This window comes from Rhipicephalus microplus, chromosome 9 (genome assembly GCF_043290135.1).
Source record: "Rhipicephalus microplus isolate Deutch F79 chromosome 9, USDA_Rmic, whole genome shotgun sequence".
NCBI lineage: Eukaryota > Metazoa > Arthropoda > Arachnida > Ixodida > Ixodidae > Rhipicephalus > Rhipicephalus microplus.
The window spans coordinates 9,167,804-9,191,497 of NC_134708.1; the positions used below are offsets into that span (position 1 = coordinate 9,167,804).

General features: G+C 43.6%; 1 protein-coding gene across 1 annotated transcript in view; it reads left to right on the forward strand.

Annotated features, from left to right (window-relative positions):
* Positions 1 to 20,649, forward strand: part of MED23 (mediator complex subunit 23) — a 45,559-nt gene extending 24,910 nt beyond the window's left edge. Inside the window, exons 18-34 of the mRNA XM_037415440.2 lie at positions 468 to 665; positions 2,118 to 2,184; positions 3,018 to 3,071; positions 3,202 to 3,310; positions 4,449 to 4,520; positions 4,609 to 4,719; positions 4,810 to 4,869; positions 5,738 to 5,848; positions 6,655 to 6,757; positions 8,168 to 8,266; positions 9,160 to 9,297; positions 9,949 to 10,108; positions 12,621 to 12,693; positions 13,251 to 13,465; positions 13,966 to 14,086; positions 14,866 to 14,951; positions 20,472 to 20,649. Coding sequence (XP_037271337.2) covers positions 468 to 665; positions 2,118 to 2,184; positions 3,018 to 3,071; positions 3,202 to 3,310; positions 4,449 to 4,520; positions 4,609 to 4,719; positions 4,810 to 4,869; positions 5,738 to 5,848; positions 6,655 to 6,757; positions 8,168 to 8,266; positions 9,160 to 9,297; positions 9,949 to 10,108; positions 12,621 to 12,693; positions 13,251 to 13,465; positions 13,966 to 14,086; positions 14,866 to 14,951; positions 20,472 to 20,610 — 1,916 coding nt within the window. The 3' untranslated portion in view covers positions 20,611 to 20,649. The remainder of the gene's footprint in view (positions 1 to 467; positions 666 to 2,117; positions 2,185 to 3,017; positions 3,072 to 3,201; positions 3,311 to 4,448; positions 4,521 to 4,608; positions 4,720 to 4,809; positions 4,870 to 5,737; positions 5,849 to 6,654; positions 6,758 to 8,167; positions 8,267 to 9,159; positions 9,298 to 9,948; positions 10,109 to 12,620; positions 12,694 to 13,250; positions 13,466 to 13,965; positions 14,087 to 14,865; positions 14,952 to 20,471) is intronic.
* The last annotated feature ends 3,045 nt before the right edge of the window (positions 20,650 to 23,694 follow it).

The window sequence follows — 23,694 nt, forward strand, 5'->3', positions numbered from 1 at the left end:
CCGAAGGGGAACATGCATATGCGAAAACTTTTGCGGGGAAGTACGATGAAAAGCTTTACAGTTTTCAGAGGTTCGTCCTAAACTTGCGGCGCAACAACGGCTACCTGCTTGGGCAAATCTGGAATGCGGATCAGACGCCTCTTTACTTCGACATGCCTGGCACCACAACCGTCGAGAAGAAGGGGGCGAAGCAAGTTCGCATGCTGACACGGTAAAACTACAGTGACAGCAATGCTCTGTTACACGTCAGATGGGCACAAGCTTCGCCCGTACCTCATATTTAAATGGAAGACAATCCCGAAAGGAATCGTTTTTTCGAGTGGTGTGATCGTGCGGGCCAGCGAAAAAAAATGGGTGCGCGTTGCAATCAATGGCTTACGTTTTTTTTTTTTTTCGCGGTGGAAATCGGGTGCGCGTTACAATCGAGGGCGCGGTAAAATCGAGTAAATACGGTATGTTATGTCCAGGATCCGAGACCCTCTCCATGGTGTGGTGCAAGGAGCTGCTGACGACGGCGATGCAGAGCACGCCTCACAGCTGGTCGAGCCTGACTCTGCTCAGCTTTCCCCACAGCCTGTCCGAGTTCTTCCAGCAGCACCAAGCGCAGCGAGAGAACAAGGCCCAGCTCAAGCGCTCCGTCGAGGAGGAGTACCGCAAGTGGAAAAGTACGGACACCCCTTACCTGTTGCCACTGCTCTATTATTGCAATGGCAGTTATATATTTATTTATTTAGTCAGTACTGCCGACTTCTTTGCAAAGTCGTAGGCAGGAGTTGGTTGCATCTATACACATTCGATTATACATTCTTTAATGCAAAAAAACTAGAACAGTGCATCGTTAAAAAAAAAAACTTAAAAGAGTTGTAACTTACAAGCATTGAAAACATTACTAAATGCAATACTTTTATTTATTTTTTATTTTTGGGCAGAATGCATGAGTTTTGCTTGGAACTCGCTCATATGGATGCTCTTGACGGGTTTTTGCCGTTCATGTTCCGTGTAAAATCCAACTGCTGTGAACTTTGATTCTCAGTTTGCAGTCATGATCACTGGTGCACTCACTGTCTCAACAGGCATCAGAGCATGCCTCGTATAACATTCTATGGGCTACGCTCTGAACATGAAAAGACTGCATGAAAAGAGCATTTCTGTCTTACACCAGCATTTCGTAGAGTTACATGACATCAAATCCCAAATAGTTAACTGCCAGCCTTACTTTGTGTAACATTACGATTTGCTATTGCATTCCTTGCTTTGTTCTCGCAGTAAAACCAGGACTTTTTTCATTCTCTCTTGCAATTTGTAACTGTGTGGCTGGCAATAAATTTTTTGAAGCTGAGATATAATATGGTGTAAGTTGTCCCCTAGTTGTTCATTTCTTTCCATCTATCGGAAAGAGTGTACAAAACAGGAGGAATGGATCAAGGGTCCATTTTCTTTGTTAGTATACCAGTGTTACACTGTCACAATCGCGATTGGGCCTGATCCGGATTGAAATTCTTTATCGTGATTGGCTAGTTCACACAAACTGCAAAAGGCAGCCAATGGGCTCAATCATGATTAGTAGGGCACCACGTGACAACAGTATTAAAAATAAAAACACTCTAATTAAATGAACAGACAATGAAGCCAAGGAATGTATAGGGGTCAGTAGTCATTTAATTGTGGGGTAGCAATTATAATAAATGTAATGAAATCAAAAGTGGATGAAAAGACAACTTGTCACTGCTGATAGGGAGTTATTTTGCCGCAATTCGGTGTTAAAATCTTCGACCTCAGAGTTTCCTTGATGGCCTGAAGTTGCTTTGTGTAAATTTCACTCTTTGGCTTGACAATAAACCTCCTTCATCATGTAAATGATGGTAGACATTCTACTATCATCACTTTCTTTAAGCTTTAATATATCAAATCCTTCGTTCTGGCCTTGCTTTTTGCGCTTATCACTTTACAGGAATGAGTGATTATGGTAGTGGCTGAAAATGGAGTCTTTAAGGGGAGTAGAAATTGAAAACTCTAGCAGTTTTATTGCACGGTTGGAACACATATACACTCTAGACTCAGATGTGCAGCCGTTCGAATTATCTGAGAACTAAATTGTGCTTCCTGTGTCTTTCCAGCAATGAGCAATGAGAACGACATCATTGCACACTTCTCTCAGCAAGGCACGCCACATTTATTTTTGTGGTAAGACGCCTGTCTTTCATTTTTTCTCATGAAAGTACCTGTCTATCAGTCACATATATTACATAAGACCTGTGACATTTTGTACACTTGAGCAATGATGGTAATGTTTCATATCGTTGTTTACTTGAAGGAATGACTTGGCACTGAATGGAAAAGCCAAATCAATGTCAATGTCATAAAGGGAAATGCTGCTGGACTGCATGAATGATTTAAAAGCATACTGCTGAAGTTCCTGAGGAAATATCATAAAATTCTTAGCACACTCCACACCCTACAGTGAAAAATAATTTAACAAGATTTGGAGGGGAAGGGGGCTTGCTTGGCCGTGGACAGCAAATCAAGATGGCGGTGGGCCTCTAAGAAAAATACACACGTGGACATGTAACGTAGACCTTTATTGAATATGCATGCATTTATTGTTTTTATGCGACCAGAAGGAATCCATGTGTGAAATTTTATGTGTTATGACAAGGAGGAAAGCTGTTCTTCCAATGTCCCAACCATTTGTGACAAAAGACAATGCACCCCAGAGGCAAGGCACTATAAACGTACTGAGAAATCGCGCACATATCAAGGCTTAGAGCATGGGTCCTTAGGAGCCAGTGCTGCAAGATTCTGTAGCAGAGACGAGGTCGAACAAAAAAATTGTGTGTCAATGGCGCATGTTTCAAATCTTTCTTTAAGGTGAAGGGGGTGCTTGTTCAGGTTTGTGGTGCTTTTCGGTATATCAGAGTATGCACAATTTTTAGTGCTGTATCTTAGCTGTATTGTTTTACGTGTTTTTTGTTGAATTAAAATGTTAATATCTTTTGTTCACTGTCGCCTATTTTCAGCCTTCTTTGGAAGATGCTGCTGGAAAATGACCGCATCAGCCCACTGGCTTACAAGTGAGTTAGCCTAAAAATTCATCTAATTCGTGATAACGTTTCAAAGCATTTATATTAAAATGGTGTACCTCTTGAAATCTCCATATTGTATCATGGTTTACTTAGCTATTCGATGTCTGACTTCTTACAGAATTCTGGACAGAATTGGAGCTCGTGCCTTATCGTCACACCTGAGAACATTTGCTGACTTTCTGGTCTTTGAAGTCTCCAATTCAGTTGGAGGACAGCATGTTAACAAGGTATTAAAAAAAAGTGGGCGAGGGGGAATGGGGAGATAATTTTGTACGAGTTGACAGATCTAGCTATTGGTAGCATCACTTGATTTGCATGCACTATTTCTTATGCTTACAGTACTAATTATGACAGACTTCACCTAATTTGAAAGATTTCAATACAACATTGATATTTATTCGACACATCAAAATAGCGCAATAAAGGCATCGTGTGAAATGTTTCAGAAGCTGGCCTCATGTTAAAAGCACTCAATGAAATATTTGCTTGATGTACGCACGAAACAATCTAGAACAAAACCCAAACTTGCAATCAGTATTGACATCTTAACTATAAAAAAAAGTATGCTGTATCTACAACAAAAGATCTCAAGTAGACACTGAACTAGGGAACAGAATTAAGGAAAAAGAACAGAAAAATTTTCAAATCTGTACAAGTTTACTAGTACTCTTTCATACCAAGCAAAATATGCAAGGACAGCATAAATTAGGGAGTCCATCCTGGCTAGCTGGTGTAATAGATTTTACGGAAAAAAAAAAAATTTGCAACCTGGCAGGTCATGTAATGCATAGTAACAAAATTGCTGTTGTCGTGACAATTAAGAAACAGTAGTATTTGGGGCTTGCGAATCCAACTCCTTATTTGCCACACATCGTGCCCAGAAAAAGAAAAGTATATAATAATTTGAGGTGTGCAGTCTGTATTTGTGCACGCTGATTATTGATTGAACAAGATTAATTTGCCATAGGAGTGGTGGTGATGAGATTAAACACAGTTGAATGTGCTTTATCGAATTGGTGATGGCTAATTGTAATTGGTAATGTAGTGATGCTGACGATAATAAGAAGCTAGCCACACACAGTTGTATCAGCATCTTATAAGTTGTCTAATTTTGTCTGTTTTTTGCATGTCTTTATAGTTATTATTCGTAGTTGGGCCACAATAATACAACAAACATGGACATCCTAAATCAGTCACTACAATGATGTAAACCTGGCCGACATCAGCATACATGTTATAGTAGACTTTTAATGAATTTTCAATGTAGAGAAGGTGTATGGGTGCCATTTAAGGCATAACTTTGTCATGTTAATTGTTGTATATAGTGGATATGGACTGTAATTAACAAAGTTCTGTTTGTTATAGTGTATTGATGCCCTGAACGACCTCATTTGGAAGTATCATGTCATCTCACTGGACAGACTAATCCTTTGCCTGGTTAGTATATTGCAGCTCCTTACCCTAGCTAACGCCTGCTTCTGGTTAATCAGGTATGCAGTAATGGTGCCGTTGTTTTAACATGCAGGCACTTCGAAGCTTTGAAGGCAACGAAATCCAGGTGTGCTTCTTCATCATACAAATGCTGCTAATCCGACCGTCGGAGTTCAAGAACCGAGTTCTTGATTTCGTCAAGGATGTAAGTGCCTCTCTTTTTATTGTGTGTCCCAAATTAGGTAGGTCATGATTTCGCAGAATGCATTTCCATTTTCCTATTCTCAAATTTCAGAATTCCCCAGAGCATTGGAAGCAGACAGACTGGCACGAGAAGCACTTGGCATTTAACAGGGTACGTTTGAGTCTACAGATGCTTTAATTGAGAAATTTATAAGAAGTGGCTTACGGGGATTTTGTAAGTGGTGCTCCTGATTGCGATGTTCATTTCGTTGCTGGTGATTGTTTGCGAAGGAAGATAAAAATGTTTAAATTGGCCAGAAGAGGCTGTTAAGAAAAGTAGATGGAAATGAAATAACGCAAATGTTTGTACATTCTTGTTTTTTTAGGATAAAGGCAAGGGTATGTTGTTTATTTTTCTTTGTCCGTGTAGTATGCGAACGTCCTTGTTGTGAAAATATTGTTCATTTCAGGCACACTGTGGGGGGATTGGATTACTGTGACTGTAGTTGATTCTTAATGTATCCAAAATTATTAAACTTGAACTCTGTACCTTGGTAAAGAATGTAAATGCACTATAATTTAATTTTTATTTTGGTATTGTTGTAGGTTCTAAAATGTAGAAGATATGAAGTAGAGCTGGCATCAATGTCTTGAATTGATCGAAAAATTGTTGAACAGGGAAGGTTGCAGGAGGCAGTGTTTTGACAAGGGGACTTCGTCCTTGTCTTGGCTCAAGCATATCGGCTTCAACAACATTTCCTGCTCAACTTTTATCATTGGTTTGAGCTCTGAACTTCTTCCTTACATGATTGTGGCTTTACTTCAGGTAAATGTACGGTATTGTGAAGAGTTTTAAATGAGAAAGTTGTAGTGGGTGTTCGTGTGCCCAAGTTGAGTCAGTGTTCCACCTTCTTGAATTTCTGGAATAAAAGGTATAGTTTTTAGCAGAATAACTGTAATGAATTTGCCATCATTTCACAGCATGACATTGTATCAAAGTGGGGCAGTTGTAAAACGCAAACATTGGTGCACGTTTGCAGAAATACCCAGAGAAGTTCTACTTCGAGGGCCTGCAGGATTTGAGCGGACAAAGCCAGCAGCACACCTATCTGCCCGTCTACTTTGGAAACATCTGTCTACGCTTCATTCCAGTAAGTCTACATATAGTGCCTTCCTTTGCCTCCTAGCTTTGAAGTAGCAAGAGAGGGGGGTTTGAGAAAGTTTTAAAAATCCCCGGACTTCAAGGTCTTATTCTTATCACTATTTCCCAACTATTTACGTTGAAATTATTTGATGCTAGCTACTGTTTGTTTCAACATTGCTTCAATCGAGGAAATATTTATCTGTGCAAGCCTAGTAAAGACTAATTGGCTCATCCACTGCGGTGAATTGTAGGTTTGCTGAATACCAGAAACCTCTGCACTTGCAGATGTCCTAAAATTGTCTCGTAATGATGATAAAGAAAGCGGCGTACACTATAGGTAGAAACAACTGTGCAAAATTCAGACAGACACAAGATGAAGAAGGCACAACAGCGCTGACTTACAACTGACTTTATTTTTTACATGTGGGCACATATATATCTGAATCGTAAAAAATAGGAAGAAATAATATTATATGATGCCCCTATTTCCTGTCGATATGCGTCACTGCCAGGTGCCACACGCATGTGCTATACAAAGTGCAGCAGTGACGCAAATCGATAGGAGATAGGGGCATCATATCATGTTATTTCTTCCTTTTTTTTACTGTTCAGGTATATATGTGCTCACATGTAAAAAAAAATAGTTGTAAGTCAGCGCTGCTGTGCCTTCTTCATGTTGTGCCTGTCTGAATTTTGCACTGTTGTTCCCTTTTATAAGCATGAACCTACTCACCCAAGTTGCAACCCCAGCAAGCACACACTACAAGAAGTGCAAAGCTAGTTCTCTTTCATACACAACTCGACCTTTTATAGGTGATGGACATTGTCATCCACCGCTTCCTAGAGCTGTACCCAGTGGCCACCATCTCAGTCGAGTCTATCCTTGAGCACCTGGGCTGTCTGTACAAGTTTCACGGTGAGTGCGCAGCCTACGTTATCACGGTCTCAGGTGAAGGTTTTGGCAAATAAAACTATAGAAATTAAATAATTAAAATAAGCACTCTTGATGAGTTGACGTTGCCATGCTGTAGAGTCATGGCAGCGGAACAAATGTTAGCCACAAAACAATATACATGAGCATAAACGTGCAATTATTACAGTCGAATCCCATTATTTTGAACATGCTTAATTCTAACTTCTGGTTAATTCGAACTCACGATGAGTCCCGTCAAAGCTTTGTGTATTCCAATGGGCAAAAACGCCGGGTAATTCGAACGTGCAAGCACTTGCGACGGTTAATTCGAACATACCGCGCTCCGAAAATGCTCTCGCGGGATCAGCACCCCGCTCGATCCCACGGCGGCACCTGCGACACCTCAACGCTGTGCGCGAAGGAAATGAAAAGAAAAGGCTGCAGTGAATGTTTGCTCTCTCTCAAATGCCAATCTGCAACGCGCCCGTGTCACGCTTCACTGTGCCGTGCTCCCGACCGAGCTGCAGAAATTAGGTGGCTTTCTCTTCTTCTAACCACTACCACCCTTTTCCGTCCCTGTCACATAAAGACCCTTCTCCTTCCAACGCCGCATGCAAAGAGAGAAAGAAAAAAAAAAGAAAGCTGTTGCTGGGTTGAATGAACGTGTGGTTGAAGGAAAGAAAAAAGGCACTATCTTCTGCAGCCCTTGCCCTTTGCGGGAGCACGGCTCTGCGCCTTGAGAGGGGGGGGGGGGTCTCAGGCGCCAGTGCCACACTTCTCATTTTCCGTCCCTGCCACTTAACACTTAACGCGCATCATCGATTACTTCAATTATTAACGGATGTCCTGTGATTTGTGAATAAATGTAAGTCTTCTGAAACTTCCGCCTCGTGTGTTAGCTCAATGCACATGTGCCACTGCATGGAGAGCCCTCCGTTTAATTAGCTTTCATTAATTCAAACTTCCTTTAATTCGAACAAATATTTGGGCCCTTTTGAGTTCGAATTATGGAGATTCGACTGTATTTCAGTGTACAGACATCCACAGCTTGTTTTTGCCGAGTGAAGCGAAAATAACAGAAAAAGCAGGTTTCAGTGTGACCTGTTCTTTCAGAATCATAGAAATCAAGTGTAATTTACATTTGCTGGCCTCATCTGGTTCCTGTTGTGATTGAGGAACCAATTGCACAGCTGCATTTGATTGTCGTTCTGCTTATGGTCACCTAATGCGAGTGTGTGATAGCAGTGCTTTCAGCAAATTTTTGGCTGTCATATGACTAGCATGGTCTTTTTTGCAGCCAACTGTTTGTCTTGTGTGGGCTGTTTTCTTTAGTTGTGAGGTGTAGTTACATTCAGCGCATGCGACTTGGCGGCAAGTAGTAGATGTGACTGGTCTAGCCAACTGTTTTTCCAGACCGGCCGCTGACGTACCTGTACAACACCCTTCACTACTACGAGCAGAAGCTGAAGGATAGGCCGCCTCTGAAGAAGAAATTGGTCGCTGCGATCACGGGTATGATATACAGTGAAACATTATTAAAGAGACATTTAAAAAAGAAAGGATTAAGCTCTTATTTGTAAACAACTTTTTAGCAGTTCCAGGCATAAGATAAGCATCGTAGCACTAAGGTACTTGATAAGGGCCTTGCTTGGTAAAGGCCTTCCTTTCACTCTTTTTCATTCTCATTTGCGGCTACGCTGACACTGGCAACTCCACTCAACACAGGGACAGGCGTCTGAGAGCTGCACTCGAACATTGTAGCACTGCTGTGACTTCATATAGAGTGCATGCATGCAAATGATGCATTTAAGTGCATTCGTGTTATTTCGAAACCAGCAGGTGTCACATCCGTGTTTAAGCATCGCAAATGTGGGAGTTTTAATGCGACGTTTCGAGGTCCTAGTTGGTGCATACCGACAAAAAAATACTTTGCGCAAGAAAAACATGGCACAAAAAGAATACATGCTAGAGACAAGTGCTTACCTCTTGTCTATCTTTCTTTTATGCTGCATTTTTCTAGCACTAAGTAGTTTTTTGGGTGGATTTTTGCAGCTTTTGTTAAAGGTTCAAAATGTTTTTTTGGGGGGATGTGATACCTTGTTTTCACTCGCTTTCTTTTTGCTTTCCCTTGTCATTGCTCAACAAGGTTGTAAGTAGGAAGTGTTTATAGTGTTAGTAAGTGCAAACATGAAACACTGGACAGGGAAAAGAACATGCGCTGCTACAAAAAAGTTTAAAGTAATTGCCCTATGAGAATGAGCATGTGTAATCTGGCACACATACACATGCGAATGCAATATTATTATCTAGAATGTTATATTCTGTTTGATCATTGCATGGTCCTGTGCTGAGTATGCAGCTCAAGGGTGTAGCACTCTATATATTGTTTTGTCATCTTGTTTCAGGGTCACTCAAGGACATCCGCTCAGGTAACTGGGCTCTGAGCGAAGCTTACCTTAACTACCTGCAGAGGCCGACTGAGGACACTGCCTGGATACCAGACCTTGATTATTACATTGGACTCGTGGGTAGAATGGCCGACAGTATCCTTTGCAACATTGCACTGCATAAATTACACGTGTTTAATAATGGTCATAATTGTTGGGGCTGAACGTCCCAAAACCACGGTGGAGGACTCCATACAATTTCGGCCACCTGGGGTTTTCTAATGTGCAAGTACTCGGGCCTCAAGCATTTTTGTCTCCTTCAGAAATGCGGCTGCCATGACAGGGATACGATCCCACGACCTGCGAGGTCAGCGGTCGAGCACCATAGTCCTAGACATGTGCTTAAGCAGTAGTTACAAGACAAATCAAATCTTTGTCTCCAGAGGCTGAAGCAGAGTTATTTCCTGCGATGCAATGTTGCTTTTAATTCTAATGTGCATATTCTTGTAAGCTTAGTGCTTTGTCTGGTATAGTTATGTTCCCTCACGAGGCGTCCCCTCATGAGCGACTGGTGCGACCAACTTGCTCTGAATAAGACAATCTTTGTGAGATAAACATTATTCTCCTTTACTGTGAAGATCCTATCAACATGACTACACTGCATGCATTTATACTGCACATATCTTTGTATTGGCATGTCATTCTGACTAAGGGTTGGATATGGGAAACTTCTGGATTGTGTAGAATTAAGAGAATATTCCAGTGTTCTCTATTGCACGTTACACTCCATGACCAAACCTTCGACAGCTGTTGCCGGGAGGTCTCCCTTCCCGCACACAGACTGGCGTTTCAACGAGTTCCCCAATCCGGCTGCCCATGCCTTGCATGTAACATGCATTGAGCTCATGGCGTTGCCCATATCTGCAGCTGTAGTCGGGAATGCCTTGTTGGATGTTGTGCTCAAAGGGTGAGTAGTGCCACTGTGTTCGGTCGCAAATGTGTTTTGTGGTTTACTTTTTTACGTTAAACCTGGTCCAGCGTAAACTAAAGCATCATTCATTGTTACCTTACAATAAACCCTTTGTACATAACTGTGTACACTTGTTCTTGCCGATTGGGTCGATTAGGGGCTATGAAATAACATGGTGTAATTTGGATCGGATAAATGTTCCTGCATAATGAATGTCATTTCATTTAACTTAATTTAGCTGTGTACTATTGCATATGATCACTTTAATTAATGCACTACCATGTTCGACAAGTCACTCAAAGTGAGCTTTCCATAAGTCACATCAAACGTAGAATTTTCCTGGGCTTGGAATGGACACAACAGAAAATGAAAGTGGACCATATTTCTAGATGAAATTTCATTCTATTTGTCTGAAAGATTGCAAATAACATCAGGATAAATACAAATACTAGATACTTAATTGCTATTAAAGTTTGTTACTTTTAAGCTAGTAAATCAAAAGTTTAGGACATTATTTTTTATGCAATAGAATATCTTGTACCTTGAAATATTAAATTTTTTGCTTTTGCAGGGAATTCTTCATAGGGTCTGAAAGAGTCAAAGAGAAAAATGATTTCACTTTTAGCTGGCAGACCACCCTTCCACAATGGCGTACATGTACTATTTACTGTTAATAGATGCTTGGCAAACTAGAGATGTGTACTGATGCCAGTGCCACCTTGAAGTTTCTGCTTCAACTTGCTATAACTTCATAAGTTTTTTGACACGTACTAGGGCCTAGATATTTCTCTTTCATTGATTGCTTTGTTATAAAAAGGGAGTTAGCAAGGCAAGCTCCAGCAAATTTTATTGAGCCAATTTTGCCTAGTTAAGAAAAAGAAAAAAAAAAGAAAATTGGCATCAAATTGTCACATTCACAATCAGAATCTGGTGCTCACATAGAGTACTTCCAGAATCTCGTATTTTGGTGTGAACATTATTTTCTCTATAAGGTGTGAGCTTGTGATCACTAAATTAATGTCAAAAATAATTCATCAATTTGAATTTATTTAGTGTTTCTCTTCAGTGTCCGAATATGTATTGGTGCTAGAGTTCTTGTCAGCTACTGCTAAAAGTCTTATTTATTGCAGCCGATCTGTAGCTTTTATTTCGATAGCAATTATACGGACACTCTCGGCTGGATTTCGTTTTGGGTGTGGGCGTCGATGTCATGCACGGTATATATATTCGTATATATATGTATATATATATATATAAATAAATATATATATATATGAAACTCAAGAAAGAAAAAAGAATCTAGAAAAAAGACTGACGCGCGGAATCGAATGTGGGACTTCCGCGTCGTGAATGCAGAGCGTTACCGCTGAGCCACCGTGGAGTACCTCCTTGGACGTTTAAACAGCAAACTATTTATATCTATCATTTACTGCTGTTGGCAGGCGTCTTGGGGGCGGAACTATCGTGTTTTCAGCATTATCAGCAAGATGGCGCAGTGAGCATACGGCGGCTCTCATCTCTCACACGTACTTTAACACCCGTAGAGAGTAAGGGGGTGTACACTCGATTGCATGCCCTTATCTTGCAGTGGGGAGGATCGTACGTCTCTTATGTATTCTGTTGTAGTTACCGGGCGCACAAAGGTCACTGCAATCGATGCACATCCTTCGTTTGCAAAAAGGGTGCGCTTTTCAGACAGGGCGAAGTAACAACTGAGATGCTTATTCCCAATCGTCTGTACCTGTAAGTGCGTTTCGTGCATCATTTGTGCGTGAGAAACACGGGGCACATTTTGATCTGCTTGCCATTCTGCGCGTGACCTTCCATTTGTTGCTATCGTGTTCGTTGCTTCACCTTTGCGGCAAAGTTGTGACTTTTTTTTCTTATGTTTTTTAAAAGGCAGGTTTTGGTCAACGATACCTAAACTCTGAATATTTCGTAACTGGTGCAAAGCTAGAATCGTGAAAAAGAGGGTAAGAAATACTTGCTCCTCTTTCGCCCCCTCTTTTTCATGATTCTAGCTTTGCGCCAGTTATAAAATGTTCAGCAAACTAAGGCGTCGACTTGCCCAAAAAGAAGTTCTTTTAGAATACTTAAACTCGCGGCAACTGCATACAGCAACTCAAACTTCAGATCGAGACATGCATTTGGCAGTTCCATCATTTCACCGACAGAAGCAACTATTTTTGGCATGAATGTCTTCTTTAAAACACCTCTTGAACACTATGCCATGACACGTTTTGCTCTGGCCTTACTTCTAGGTTTTAAAAGATATCTGTTGGATACGCTTCTTTTAAAAGTCACGTAGTTTCTGTATATTTTTTGCTCTCATTAACTGGGGAAATGTATTTTAGTTTCAAGTAAGTTGGCTTAAAAATTGAGCACACTGATGTTGCATCGTCAGCTAACTGCTGCACATTTGACTGACTCAATAGTTAGTTAATGCACGGCTGTTTAGTAATAGCACTGCAGCATAATTAACTATGCATTCTTACTTTTGCATTTCTAGGCACACGGTACTCCTACGTAGCAGCATAGAAAACTGGATGAATGCCATCGGACTGATCCTTACTGCGCTTCCTGTGAGTCACCACCCAACATTTTGACTCCGTGTTCTCTGGGATGACATCGGGCATTGTGCATAAAGCTGCAAATATGAGAGGCTACTATGTCGCGATAATTCAGTGCCTCATGATGGCGCTGACAAGTAACATCAATCATCATCATCATCATTATTGGCATATGTTATGTCTGCTGTAGGATAAGAGCCTCTCTCAGTGATCACCAATTGATGAAATCTTGTGCAAGGTGATTTCGTTTTATCTCTGCAAACCTCTTATAATTTCATCATATTCTATAACTTGCTGCTGTCCTCGTCTGGGTTTCCCATCTCTAGTTAACCCTTTCATTGCTCTCATTGACAATCGGTTGGCTGTCCGATGTATTATGTTGCCAAGGCATTACACAAGTCCTTCAGAGGGCCACAGGTTACACATCTGTGGTATTGTCTCACAGTTCTAGCCTGCTTGCAAAAGCGTCTGGTGTGTGCCAAACACAGTATTAATTCAGCAAACGCGCGTGCTAAGCGTAAGCTTGACCTGTGCACTGGGCATTATTGTCTCATTTGTGTGCTGTACAGGAGCCGTACTGGGCCGTGCTCAACGACCGAATCCTGGCATCATTGCAAGGACCTCATCTGGCCACGTCCTCTGGCAGCAAGCAGAGCATCTTCCAGCTTCTCAGTTTCACCTCCAATCACAATAGCATCACTGAGGTGCAGTGCTGCTACCTGATGGCACTGGTGCATGCCGTCTGGTACCACGCCAGTGTTGGCCAGATCAGCCAGATTCCACAGTAAGTGCCTGTCAACTCACTCACTCGCTCACAAGCTCGCTTGCTGGTGTTGGAATTTGGAACTGAGGTGTGGCATGGAAAAGATTGAAAAAATTCAAAGCACATAGTCTATAAATGTGCAACTCTGCATCAAAAACAGTGATCATGCTTTTGTAAACGACGTCCGTTGGAGTAGCTGAAGCATGTATGTAATACATTTGATATACAAGTTAACAATTTTCATGGAATTGCTGCTGTGCTTTTAAAGTCCTTGAAAAATTTCTCTTTACAAGAGAGTGTTATATTTTAGTGCAGTGCTACTGCAGTGTCATTTGTCTGTTTATTATAGCTCTAGTTGAGGTAGTTCAAGTAATTGCAAAGTCATTTACTATCGCCGAGTTTCTGAGCTGAAGGTGCCTAAGTCTATTTTTTTTCTAAATATTGCTGCAGTTGTTCAGGAGACTTTTTAATGTTTATTAAAAACTCTTTGCCCTCATCCTTGTGGCCTGTTACTTTTTCAGAATCATGCGTGATCGATTCAAGCCCGTAGTTAAAACGGAAGAGCAGTTCCTTTTCCTGTGCCATCTTGTGGCTCCTTTCTTTCAGCGCATGGGAAATGAAAGGTCACGGATCGTCATGGATGTGAGCCAGCACTTTTTTCTCCTTTTTCTGCATCTTTGGTCAGCACATCGCTAATGGATGCGTAGAAAAGGGTGCTGCAGGGTGGGTGATGACAAACACTTAAGAGCAACACACTACAGCTGAAACACCTCTGCAATGAAAATGACCAGGGGGAGGGGGAGAGGAATAATAGTCTGAATGTCTCGACTATTATTCTGATTGTTGTGAAAGTATTGCGAATGTCCTCTTTCTGTATTTCCTCAAGTTAATGTGGTAAGTGCGAGTTATTTGCTAATACTGTGTTGAGGATGAATTCCAAATAGAAGCAGTGACCTAAGTGTGAAGTGAGTAACTCTAACAGTTCACAGTTATTAACAATTCGTAGCTCAAGGCAGCTAATGGACTGGGTCTGTCCTTTGTTTTATTTTTTACTTTTGATACGCAGTTTATAAAGAGCAGTGAAAGTTACAAAGAAGATTTAGGAATTGATTTATTGCTGCATGAAAATTTTTTTCAGTGTATCGTTACTTTTGTAAATATTATTGTGCAGCCAGCTAATCTTGATCTTCCTGCAGGTGGTTGAATGTGTTTCGAAACAATGATATGCAACATAATCATTTCAAAAAATGATACTTCTTATCACATATGTTTCCAAAAGCAGAGTCAATGCACCTGAATAAGCATGCTCCCCAGTGAATTTTCTGTAGCTCTTTTCCTTCTCTGGTACGTTTTGGATTCCGTTGAATTCACCAAGGTTTACTTCTCACATCTCTTGCATTAAATGTTTTTTTTTAACACAGATCACCATGGAGCTGTACGAAATGCTGGAAAATGTTGATAAGAACTGTGAGCAGCTGAACTACATTGACCAGATCACTGACCTCCTGTATCCTTTTTGCTGAATATCATTTATTGCCATTTCATTATTTTATGTTTTTCAATTTCCAACATGAATTCTGTGCATGGTGGTATCGGACGGAAACATTGCTGATAGGTTGACTTTGTTATATTGTCATCGTCTTTCTTGGGAACGACCACCAGTTCGCCGAACTGACTTGTGGCGCATGGCCGACCGTCGACCTATTTGCTTCCGCTGCGGAGAACCAGGTCACATTGCTCGCTATTGCCGTCATAGCGATTCCGGCTTCGGGAACTTTTCTTGTCCCGCTTCTTTCCGCTCTGAAGACCGTCGTGCCCACGATGCCGATCAACTGTCGACTGGCCAAGCAACTACACCGCGTCGCTGGCGATCTCCATCTCCTGCGCGTAACCGTGACTTCCCTCAGAGCTACGCGGACGTAACCAGAGGCCGTTCGCCTAGCCCGCGCCGGGGAAACTAACTGCTGCGACCTCCGGGGGCAAGGTTGCCAGTCGTCGAGACACCGAAAAGTTCCCCCTATCATCGCAAGAAGATATGACGACAACCACGACGAATACGACGACAAATACGACGACGAATGCTAATGCCGGTGAAGTTGTACGTGCTGATCTTGGCGTTTTCATTGACGGACATTACGTTACAGCACTGGTCGACACTGGCGCCGACTTCTCAATCATGCGACAAGAACTCGCTGACCGCCTTAGAAAGGTCAAGACACCATGGACAGGGCCACACATAAGGAGTGCTGGTGGTCAGCTGATGATTCCCACGGGTAAATGCACCGCTCGACTTCGCATTGGGGATTCTAGCTTCGTGGCCACTTTCGTCCTGTTGCCAGACTGCTGTAAAGAGCTAATTTTGGGCATGGATTTTCTTCGAGATCATGGCGCTGTTATCAACATTCCTCAACGTATGGTGACGTTTTGCGCACATCCAAATGTCAACGACAGCAGCGGCGACGAACTACGCGGCAGTTTGCAAATAGCCGACGATGTGACGCTCCCACCGAGATCCTGCCGCCTTGTGTCTGTGTCCAGTGGGTGGCCTTCCTATAAGCATGTGATAGTGGAGCACATAGTCGCTCTTTTGCTCACGCAAGGCATTTCCATCGCGAGAGGCATCCTAACGCTTACTGGTGGACAGGCTGAAGTGCTCCTTACAAACTTCAGCAACGAGCGCCGTCAAATCCAGAAGGGTACCGCAATTGCCTACTTCGACGATATAGAGCAAGCCGGGGATTGCTGTGCTTTGCAACCAGATGATGCGACAGTCCCTGCCTCGACAACTTTGTCGGTGGACATCTGCTCCACGCTACCGCCCTCTGATAGGAAGCGTCTGCTTGGACTTATACACAAATTCGAAGACTGCTTTTCGCGTATGTCAAAGGTCCAGCGGACACCATTGACCAAGCACCGCATCATTACCGAAGACAACACGCGACCGATTCGGCAGAACCCCTACCGTGTGGCTCCGAAAGAACGCGAGGAGATTCAGAAGCAAGTACAGAAGATGCTCGTGGATGACGTCATACAACCTTCAAAAAGTCCTTGGGCGTCCCCCGTGGTTTTGGTCAAGAAAAAAGACGGCAGCTTGCGTTTCTGTATTGATTATCGTAAGTTGAACCAAGTCACGAAGAAAGACGTCTATCCACTGCCTCGCATGGACGATTCACTCGATCGGCTGCGTCATGCGCGCTATTTCTCTTCAATGGACCTCCGAAGCGGCTACTGGCAGATAGAAGTCGACGAGAGGTCATGAAAAAACGGCCTTTGTGACGCCTGATGGCCTTTACGAATTTAAGGTGCTTCCTTTTGGGTTGTGCTCGGCGCCAACCACTTTTCAGCGTCTCATGGACACCGTACTATCGGGCCTGAAGTGGCAAACATGCTTGGTCTATCTGGCTATGTTGTTGTATTCTCAGCATCATTCGAGGAACATCTCAGCCGTCTATCCACCGTACTCCAAGCCATACGCTCGGCCGGCCTGACTTTAAAACCAGAAAAATGTCATTTTCGTTGCAACGAACTCAGCTTCCTAGGCCACGTCGTCAGTCACGAGGGTGTTCGACCTGACCCGGCCAAAATAGACGCCGTAGCGCAATTTCCTGCACCCCATGACAAAAAGGCTGTGAGACGCTTCTTAGGGTTGTGCGCCTATTACCGGCGATTTATCGAGGACTTTTTGTGTATGGCGGCGCCATTGACACGACTCACACGTGAGGACGTCCCCTTCTTTTGGGGTGAACAGGAGCAAATGGCATTCAATGAACTGCGACAACGCTTGCAAACACATCCAGTCCTTGCGCACTTCGACCAGGACGCCCCTACAGTACTTCACACTGACGCCAGCAATGTAGGTCTAGGTGCCGTTCTGGTGCAGTGGCAAGACGGCTGTGAAAGAGTAATAGCCTACGCCAGCAGAACTCTTTCTCGCACGGAGGAGAACTACTCGACCACCGAGAAGGATTGTCTCGCCGTGGTGTGGGCAGTCATCAAATTTCGTCCGTATTTGTACGGCCGCTCCTTCAAGGTTGTTAGCGACCATCACTCTTTGTGCTGGCTCACCAACCTTAAAGATCCATCTGGTCGTTTGGCGCGCTGGAGCCTAAGACTTCAAGAGTTTGACATGACCATTGTCTACAAATCTGGAAAGAGGCACACCGACGCCGACTGTCTCTTACGGTCGCCAGTGGAAACTGTCGCTCCTGATGACGAAAACATCGACGCGGCATTCTTGGGAGTTGTCAACACGGCCACTATTGCACGAGAGCAGCGCAGTGACCCTGAGCTGTTACCACTCATTGAACATTTAGAAGGACGACGTAAAGACATGCCGCGGTTATTTGCTAGAGGACTGCCATCTTTTTGCTTGCGAAACAATGTTCTCTATAAGAAAAACTTCTCACCAACCGGTAACCCGCACTTGCTTGTCGTGCCTGCCTTTCTTCGAAAAGAAATTATGGAAGCGTGCCATGATGAAGCAACTTCTGGTCATCTAGGCTACACCAGAACATTGTGCCGACTACGATGCAAGTACTACTGGCCAAAGTTACCTGCTGCTGTTAACCATCACGTGCGAACGTGCACCGACTGCCAAAGACGCAAAGCGCCTACCAGCAAGCCAGCCGGTCTTTTACATCCAGTCGAAGCACCAGAAAAGCCGTTCACCCAGATTGGAATGGATTTCCTGGGTCCCTTTCCAACTTACACAACAGGGAACAGATAGATTATTGTGGTCACTGATTACCTGTCCCGTTATGCAGAGACTAAAGCTATGCAGCGTGGCACAGCAGCAGAAGCCGCTCAGTTTTTCATCGAAAACATCGTCCTTCGGCATGGCGCTCCGACAACAGTGATCACAGACAGAGGACCTGCCTTCACCGCAGAGCTTTTGGAGTCGGTTCTCAGACTCAGCGGTACAGCTCACCGGAGAACAACTGCATACCATCCGCAGACAAACGGACTGACGGAGCGCCTCAATAGGACCCTCACAGACATGATCAGTATGTACGTTGACACGGAACATAAAAACTGGGATCAGATATTGCCGTACGTGACCTTTGCTTATAACACCGCTCGACAAGAAACCACTGGGATGACACCGTTCAGTCTGATCTATGGTCGCGAAGTCACGACAACATTGGACGCCATGTTGCCACATGAGTGTGACGACATCCATGTAGACGCCGAAGAATTCACTCAGCGTGCCGAAGAAGCCAGACAGCTCGCGCGCGTGCGCATCTGTCATCAGCAGCATCAAGATGCACAACGCTACGACACCCGACACAAGTTTGTTAGCTACTCACCAGGCGACAAAGTGTGGGTCTGGATTCCGATACGTCGACGTGGACTGTCTGAGAAACTACTAAGACGGTACTTTGGTCCATACAGCGTCACGCGACGCTTGAACGACGTGAACTACGAAGTCGTTCCCGACACTAATTGTAGTTCTAAGCGCCAAAAGCGTTTGCCCGAAGTCGTGCGTATGAAACCGTATTTATCGAGTTAATTAGCTCCCGGTTACCGTTTTCGTACGACCACTTCATACGCCTGGTAGAGCACCTAAGTTGCGCATCGGGACGATGCTTCTTTCGGAGGGAGGCAAATGTCACGTGCTTGCCCAAGAAAGACGATGACAGTTGTGCATGTGCCACGAAGGACTATGAAATGGACGAAGAAGAAGAACTCGCTTGCGCGTTCTAATTAAAAAGATCGACCTGCTTCTGGTGTCTCAGTCTTTACGGCAAGACCTCTGTTTTGACGTCGTGACAATATGGTCGTTGGCCAGCAGTTGTAGTAATAATTGTAGCTAAAACCAACGTGTCGTTCACAGAGCCAGCTTTTCAACTTAAGTGTGTTTTGTTCGAACATAAGTGCCCCTATTCAGCAGATAAAATTTCTTCGTGTCAACCACTTTTAGTCACTTGTGTTGTTTGTCTAGTAATTCAAAGCTTACAAAACATCAGCATCTTTACTGGGTGCATAACACTGAAGCAGCAATCGTAGAGAAGATGTTTGCCAGTGGCTCATTTTTAAAATTTTACATTTTCATATTTTACGTGCTTCAGACATTGGACAATGTCTAATAAATTTGTTAACATTTAAACTGAGACCACTTGCCCTTTTATCATCTTTTCTTTCTTTTTTTTTCAAGTGTGTTCATCAACTCTGACATGGAGTGTTCGTGAACACGTCCTGTTAGTAGCGTTCATAAGCTCTGAGAGACCCAACAAAATGAAATGTATGGTGGAGAAGCTTCTTCTGTTTTATAACTAGAAGCAAAACAGGGGAATAGATTGAAGGAACAGCTTTTTATTAGATGTGGTTGTATGAAGCTGAGGTAAGCATAGGGGCTGTTGTTTGTTGCATTTGTTGGAAGTGTTACTATTATGAAGGTTTAATAATAGCGGCAGAAAATCGACCACTATCGCTAAAGCGAAAGGTCTAGAACAACTGCGTACTGCCATTTATGACATATGGGGCTGAAACATGGAAAATAACGAGGTAACTAGAGCAAAAGCTGATGACCATGCAGCACGGTATGAAATGCCAATTTATAGGAATAATATTAAGAGATCGGAGGATGGCAGAATGCTAAAGGGGCCCGACAGGAGTTGCAGATATTCTGGTTGATATCAAGTGAAAAAAAAAAAACGAACCCGGGGCTGACCACGTAATGCATACTGCAGACAATCAGTAGACGATAGGAGCAACAGAAAAGTTACCAAGGGGTGGGAAACACTGTCGATGAAGGCAGAGAGTTAGATGGAGCGTCAAAATTAAGAACCTTGCGAGGTAAAAATGGAATCATCTCGCACGAATAAGATAAACTGGAGATCGTTAGGAGAGGCCTTTGTCCTGCAGTGAACTAAAACAAAAGGCTGTGAATTATGATGGTGATTTCATGAGATGAATGTAGAGGGATTAGTAGGGAAAGTTTGTTGAGGTTAGTGGCGATGCACGGAACGGTGACGGAGGCAGACTACAAACAGAGTTGTGTATTGCCTTTGACTGGTGTGCTCTGTAGGTACCACATCAAGTACATGTTCACTGGAGACTCCATCAAGACTGAAATAGAGAGGAGCATCCGCAACCTGCGACCAGCGCTGCAGCGTAGACTGCGCTTCATCACGCACCTCAACATCGAGGAAACTGCCGCGTCATGAATCTGTGCCTTCATTGCTGTGAGAGACACGAAAAAGGAAGCCACTAAATTAACTTGGACTGGTAGATAGTTTTATTTATACTGAACTTCATCGGCACATTTTTGATGAAGGAAAGATGGAGATAAAAACTAGGAATAAGCATGTCTCGACAGAACCTGTGACTACATGCACTTGCCATGCAAGTTTTTTTGGAGCATCATTTCTTGCATTTCATTCCTGCATGCCTTGCAATCTCTTATTCATGCTTGGTTGGGCTTATGTACCATCATTTCTCGCATTTCATTCTTACGTGCCTTCCAATTTTTTATTCATGCCTGATTGGGCTGATGTACCCTGTTGCAGACATACTGTCAAGGTTAGTTTATCTCTTTTTAGCGTCGTCGTCTCAAGCCATTCTTCGATTTTCTTGTTCACAAAGATGTGAAACGGATCTCGTGTCGCAGCTGAACTGATTTGAATCTAATTTATTGTGTTCAAAGTGCCAAGCTTACAATCATGTTTACTTTAATATATACTGCAGGTGTGCACACTGCATCACTCTATAACACCTATAGATAGCTCATGTTGTGTATTAGTTGTAAAGTTGTACACAAAACTATAGCTTTGCATATGGGTGTTAGCCGGTTCTTTTCAGGAGTTACCTCATCTTACAAAATTGAACTACATGCCATTAGAAAAAGTAAAACAAAAAAGAACGCTCATGGGAAACAAAAGTCGAATGTACATAGCTGAATTATGATCAAGAATTCAGATTATTTAAGGATTCTGTGCAGTGTTATACAATGAACTATTGCATATTGTTTCTGTTGTGTTCATATTTTGCTTATCTTATGTAGAAGATATGTTGTAAGGAAATCAAAGTTTGGTTGTGAGATAATGCTCTCTAAAAAATTATTCATTTCTCCATCCAACACAATTCATCTTTTATCTCCATTTTGCGCTTTTTATTTGTACATCTCGTGTGAATGAACACTAGTTTATGAAGAAAAGGTAGCTGCACCAATTTATGCCTGTATGCATACAGTCGTTTATTGTGTTCTATACTTGTCCTGATTAAAAAAAAAAAACATTTCAATATATCGGTGTGCCTGTGTAATTACTTAGAAACCACTTTTTTTCTTGCTGTCATTGTAGGAATGAAATTCGCTCTAAAATGTAAGGACTTCTTGAATCGGCCATGTTGAGTGACCCCTTTGTGCACGTAGCAAATGAGAGCTTGCTATTAAGCTTATTCCAAATTCGTTACTAATCAGTGAAAGACCAATATTTGCAACTTAAACTGACTGCACGTAAATCCCTAAGCTTGACATATACATATGCTGTTTTTCACTTAGAGACCACATCGCTCGCAATAGCAGCGATGTTTTGCATAGCCTTGGAGAAATGTGACGTTAGTTGCATGGCCTCCGAGGTTGCAAACGTGCAACAAGTTTTTCTTCGCGTTGCGCGCTTACAATTTCGGAGGCAATACCGTAAAAACCCGCATATAGCTCGGACCCGCATATAGTCCGGGGTGTAATTCGGGGATAGCAAACGTGAGAAAAAAAGTTTTCACCCGAATATAGTCCGAGGAAAATGGAAAAAATGCATTTATTGACATTTCATTCATCCTCGTCGTCGGACGCACTCTCTTCCGAAGCTCCCTTGTCGGAAATGTTCTCCCACAGCACATCATCCTCAGTGCCATCAAGCGCGTTGGAGATGGAGCACTTTTTGAAGGCGCGGCAAACGAGCGCCTCTGGAATGCAGGCCCAAGCCTCGACTATCCACGAGCAGAGCATCGCTGGCGAGGCCCGTTTCAGCCGTCCGGCAGGGGTCACTTCTGGTTCTCCGGACCTCATCCACTCCACGTACAGGCGCTTGACATGGTCCTTAAATGGCTTATTAAGGCACACATCAAGCGGCTGCAGCTGTGATGTCATCCCTCCCGGGATGACGACGAGCTCGGTGCGGGAGTCGCGCAGCAGTCGCTTTACGGAGTCGGCCAGGTGACACCGAAACGCGTCGAGCACAAGCATCGAAGGGAGCCCCAGCAGTGCTCCGGGCCGTCGACACCACACGGACTTTATCCAGTCAAGGACTAACGATTCGTCCATCCACCCCTTGTCCTGGCAGCGGACGACGACATTTTTCGGGAACTTCTCCCCCTTCGGCAGCGTCTTTCGTTTGAACACCACGTAGGGTGGCAGCTTGCGACCGTCAGCCGTGCAGGATAACATTACAGTCACCCGCGTTTTTTCGTTTCCAGTCGACCGCACGATAACTTGCCTGGAGCCTTTTTGATGCACCGTCAGCGCCGAGGGCATATCCAGGTAGACCGGCGTCTGATCCGCGTTGCCGATCTGGCCCAGCTGAAAGGGGACTGCCTTTCGCAACACAATTATGTACCTTTGAAAAGCCACGAGGTGCTCTTCGTAGCTCTCTGGTAGCTTCTGGGAGATCGACGTACGCCGACGTAGGGAGAACCCAGCGCGGCGCATGAAGCGAGACACCCAATGCTTGCTCGCTTTGAAATCCTCCGGCTGAATGCCTTTGTCTCGAGCGATCTCCCTTGCCTTCGCTTGTAGCAGCTCGATGTTGACAGCGAGATGTGCAGCTCGCTGCTCCCGCACAAAGTCTGTGAGTTCTCGTTCCACGTCAGGAAATGCTCCATTTTTTGGTCCGCGGAAACTTTTTCGCTGGCCGCTGCATGCAAAGAGGGCTTCCTTCTGCTTCCGCCAACCGCGAATGCTCCGCTCGTTGACTCCGAACTGCCGCTCCGCGGCACAGTTGCCGATGGTTTCGGCAGCAGCGATAACTTTTCTTTTAAAAGCAGCAGAGTACTGCCTGCGCGGTCCTGACATGGCGTAAAATCACAGGAGCAAAATCGAGGCCGTCATTATGGGCACCAAGTTGAAGCAAAGGCCACTGACCAACTGACCAGTTAAGACTAACGCCGCTAACACTACCTAGCGCAGAAGCGCGCAGACAGCTGATGATGATGATAGCACCGCGCTATGCCGAAACCGAAACTGAATTTGGGCCGAAAATTCTTGGGACCCGCATATAGTACGGGGCCGAAATTTCGCACCCTAAAATCTAGAA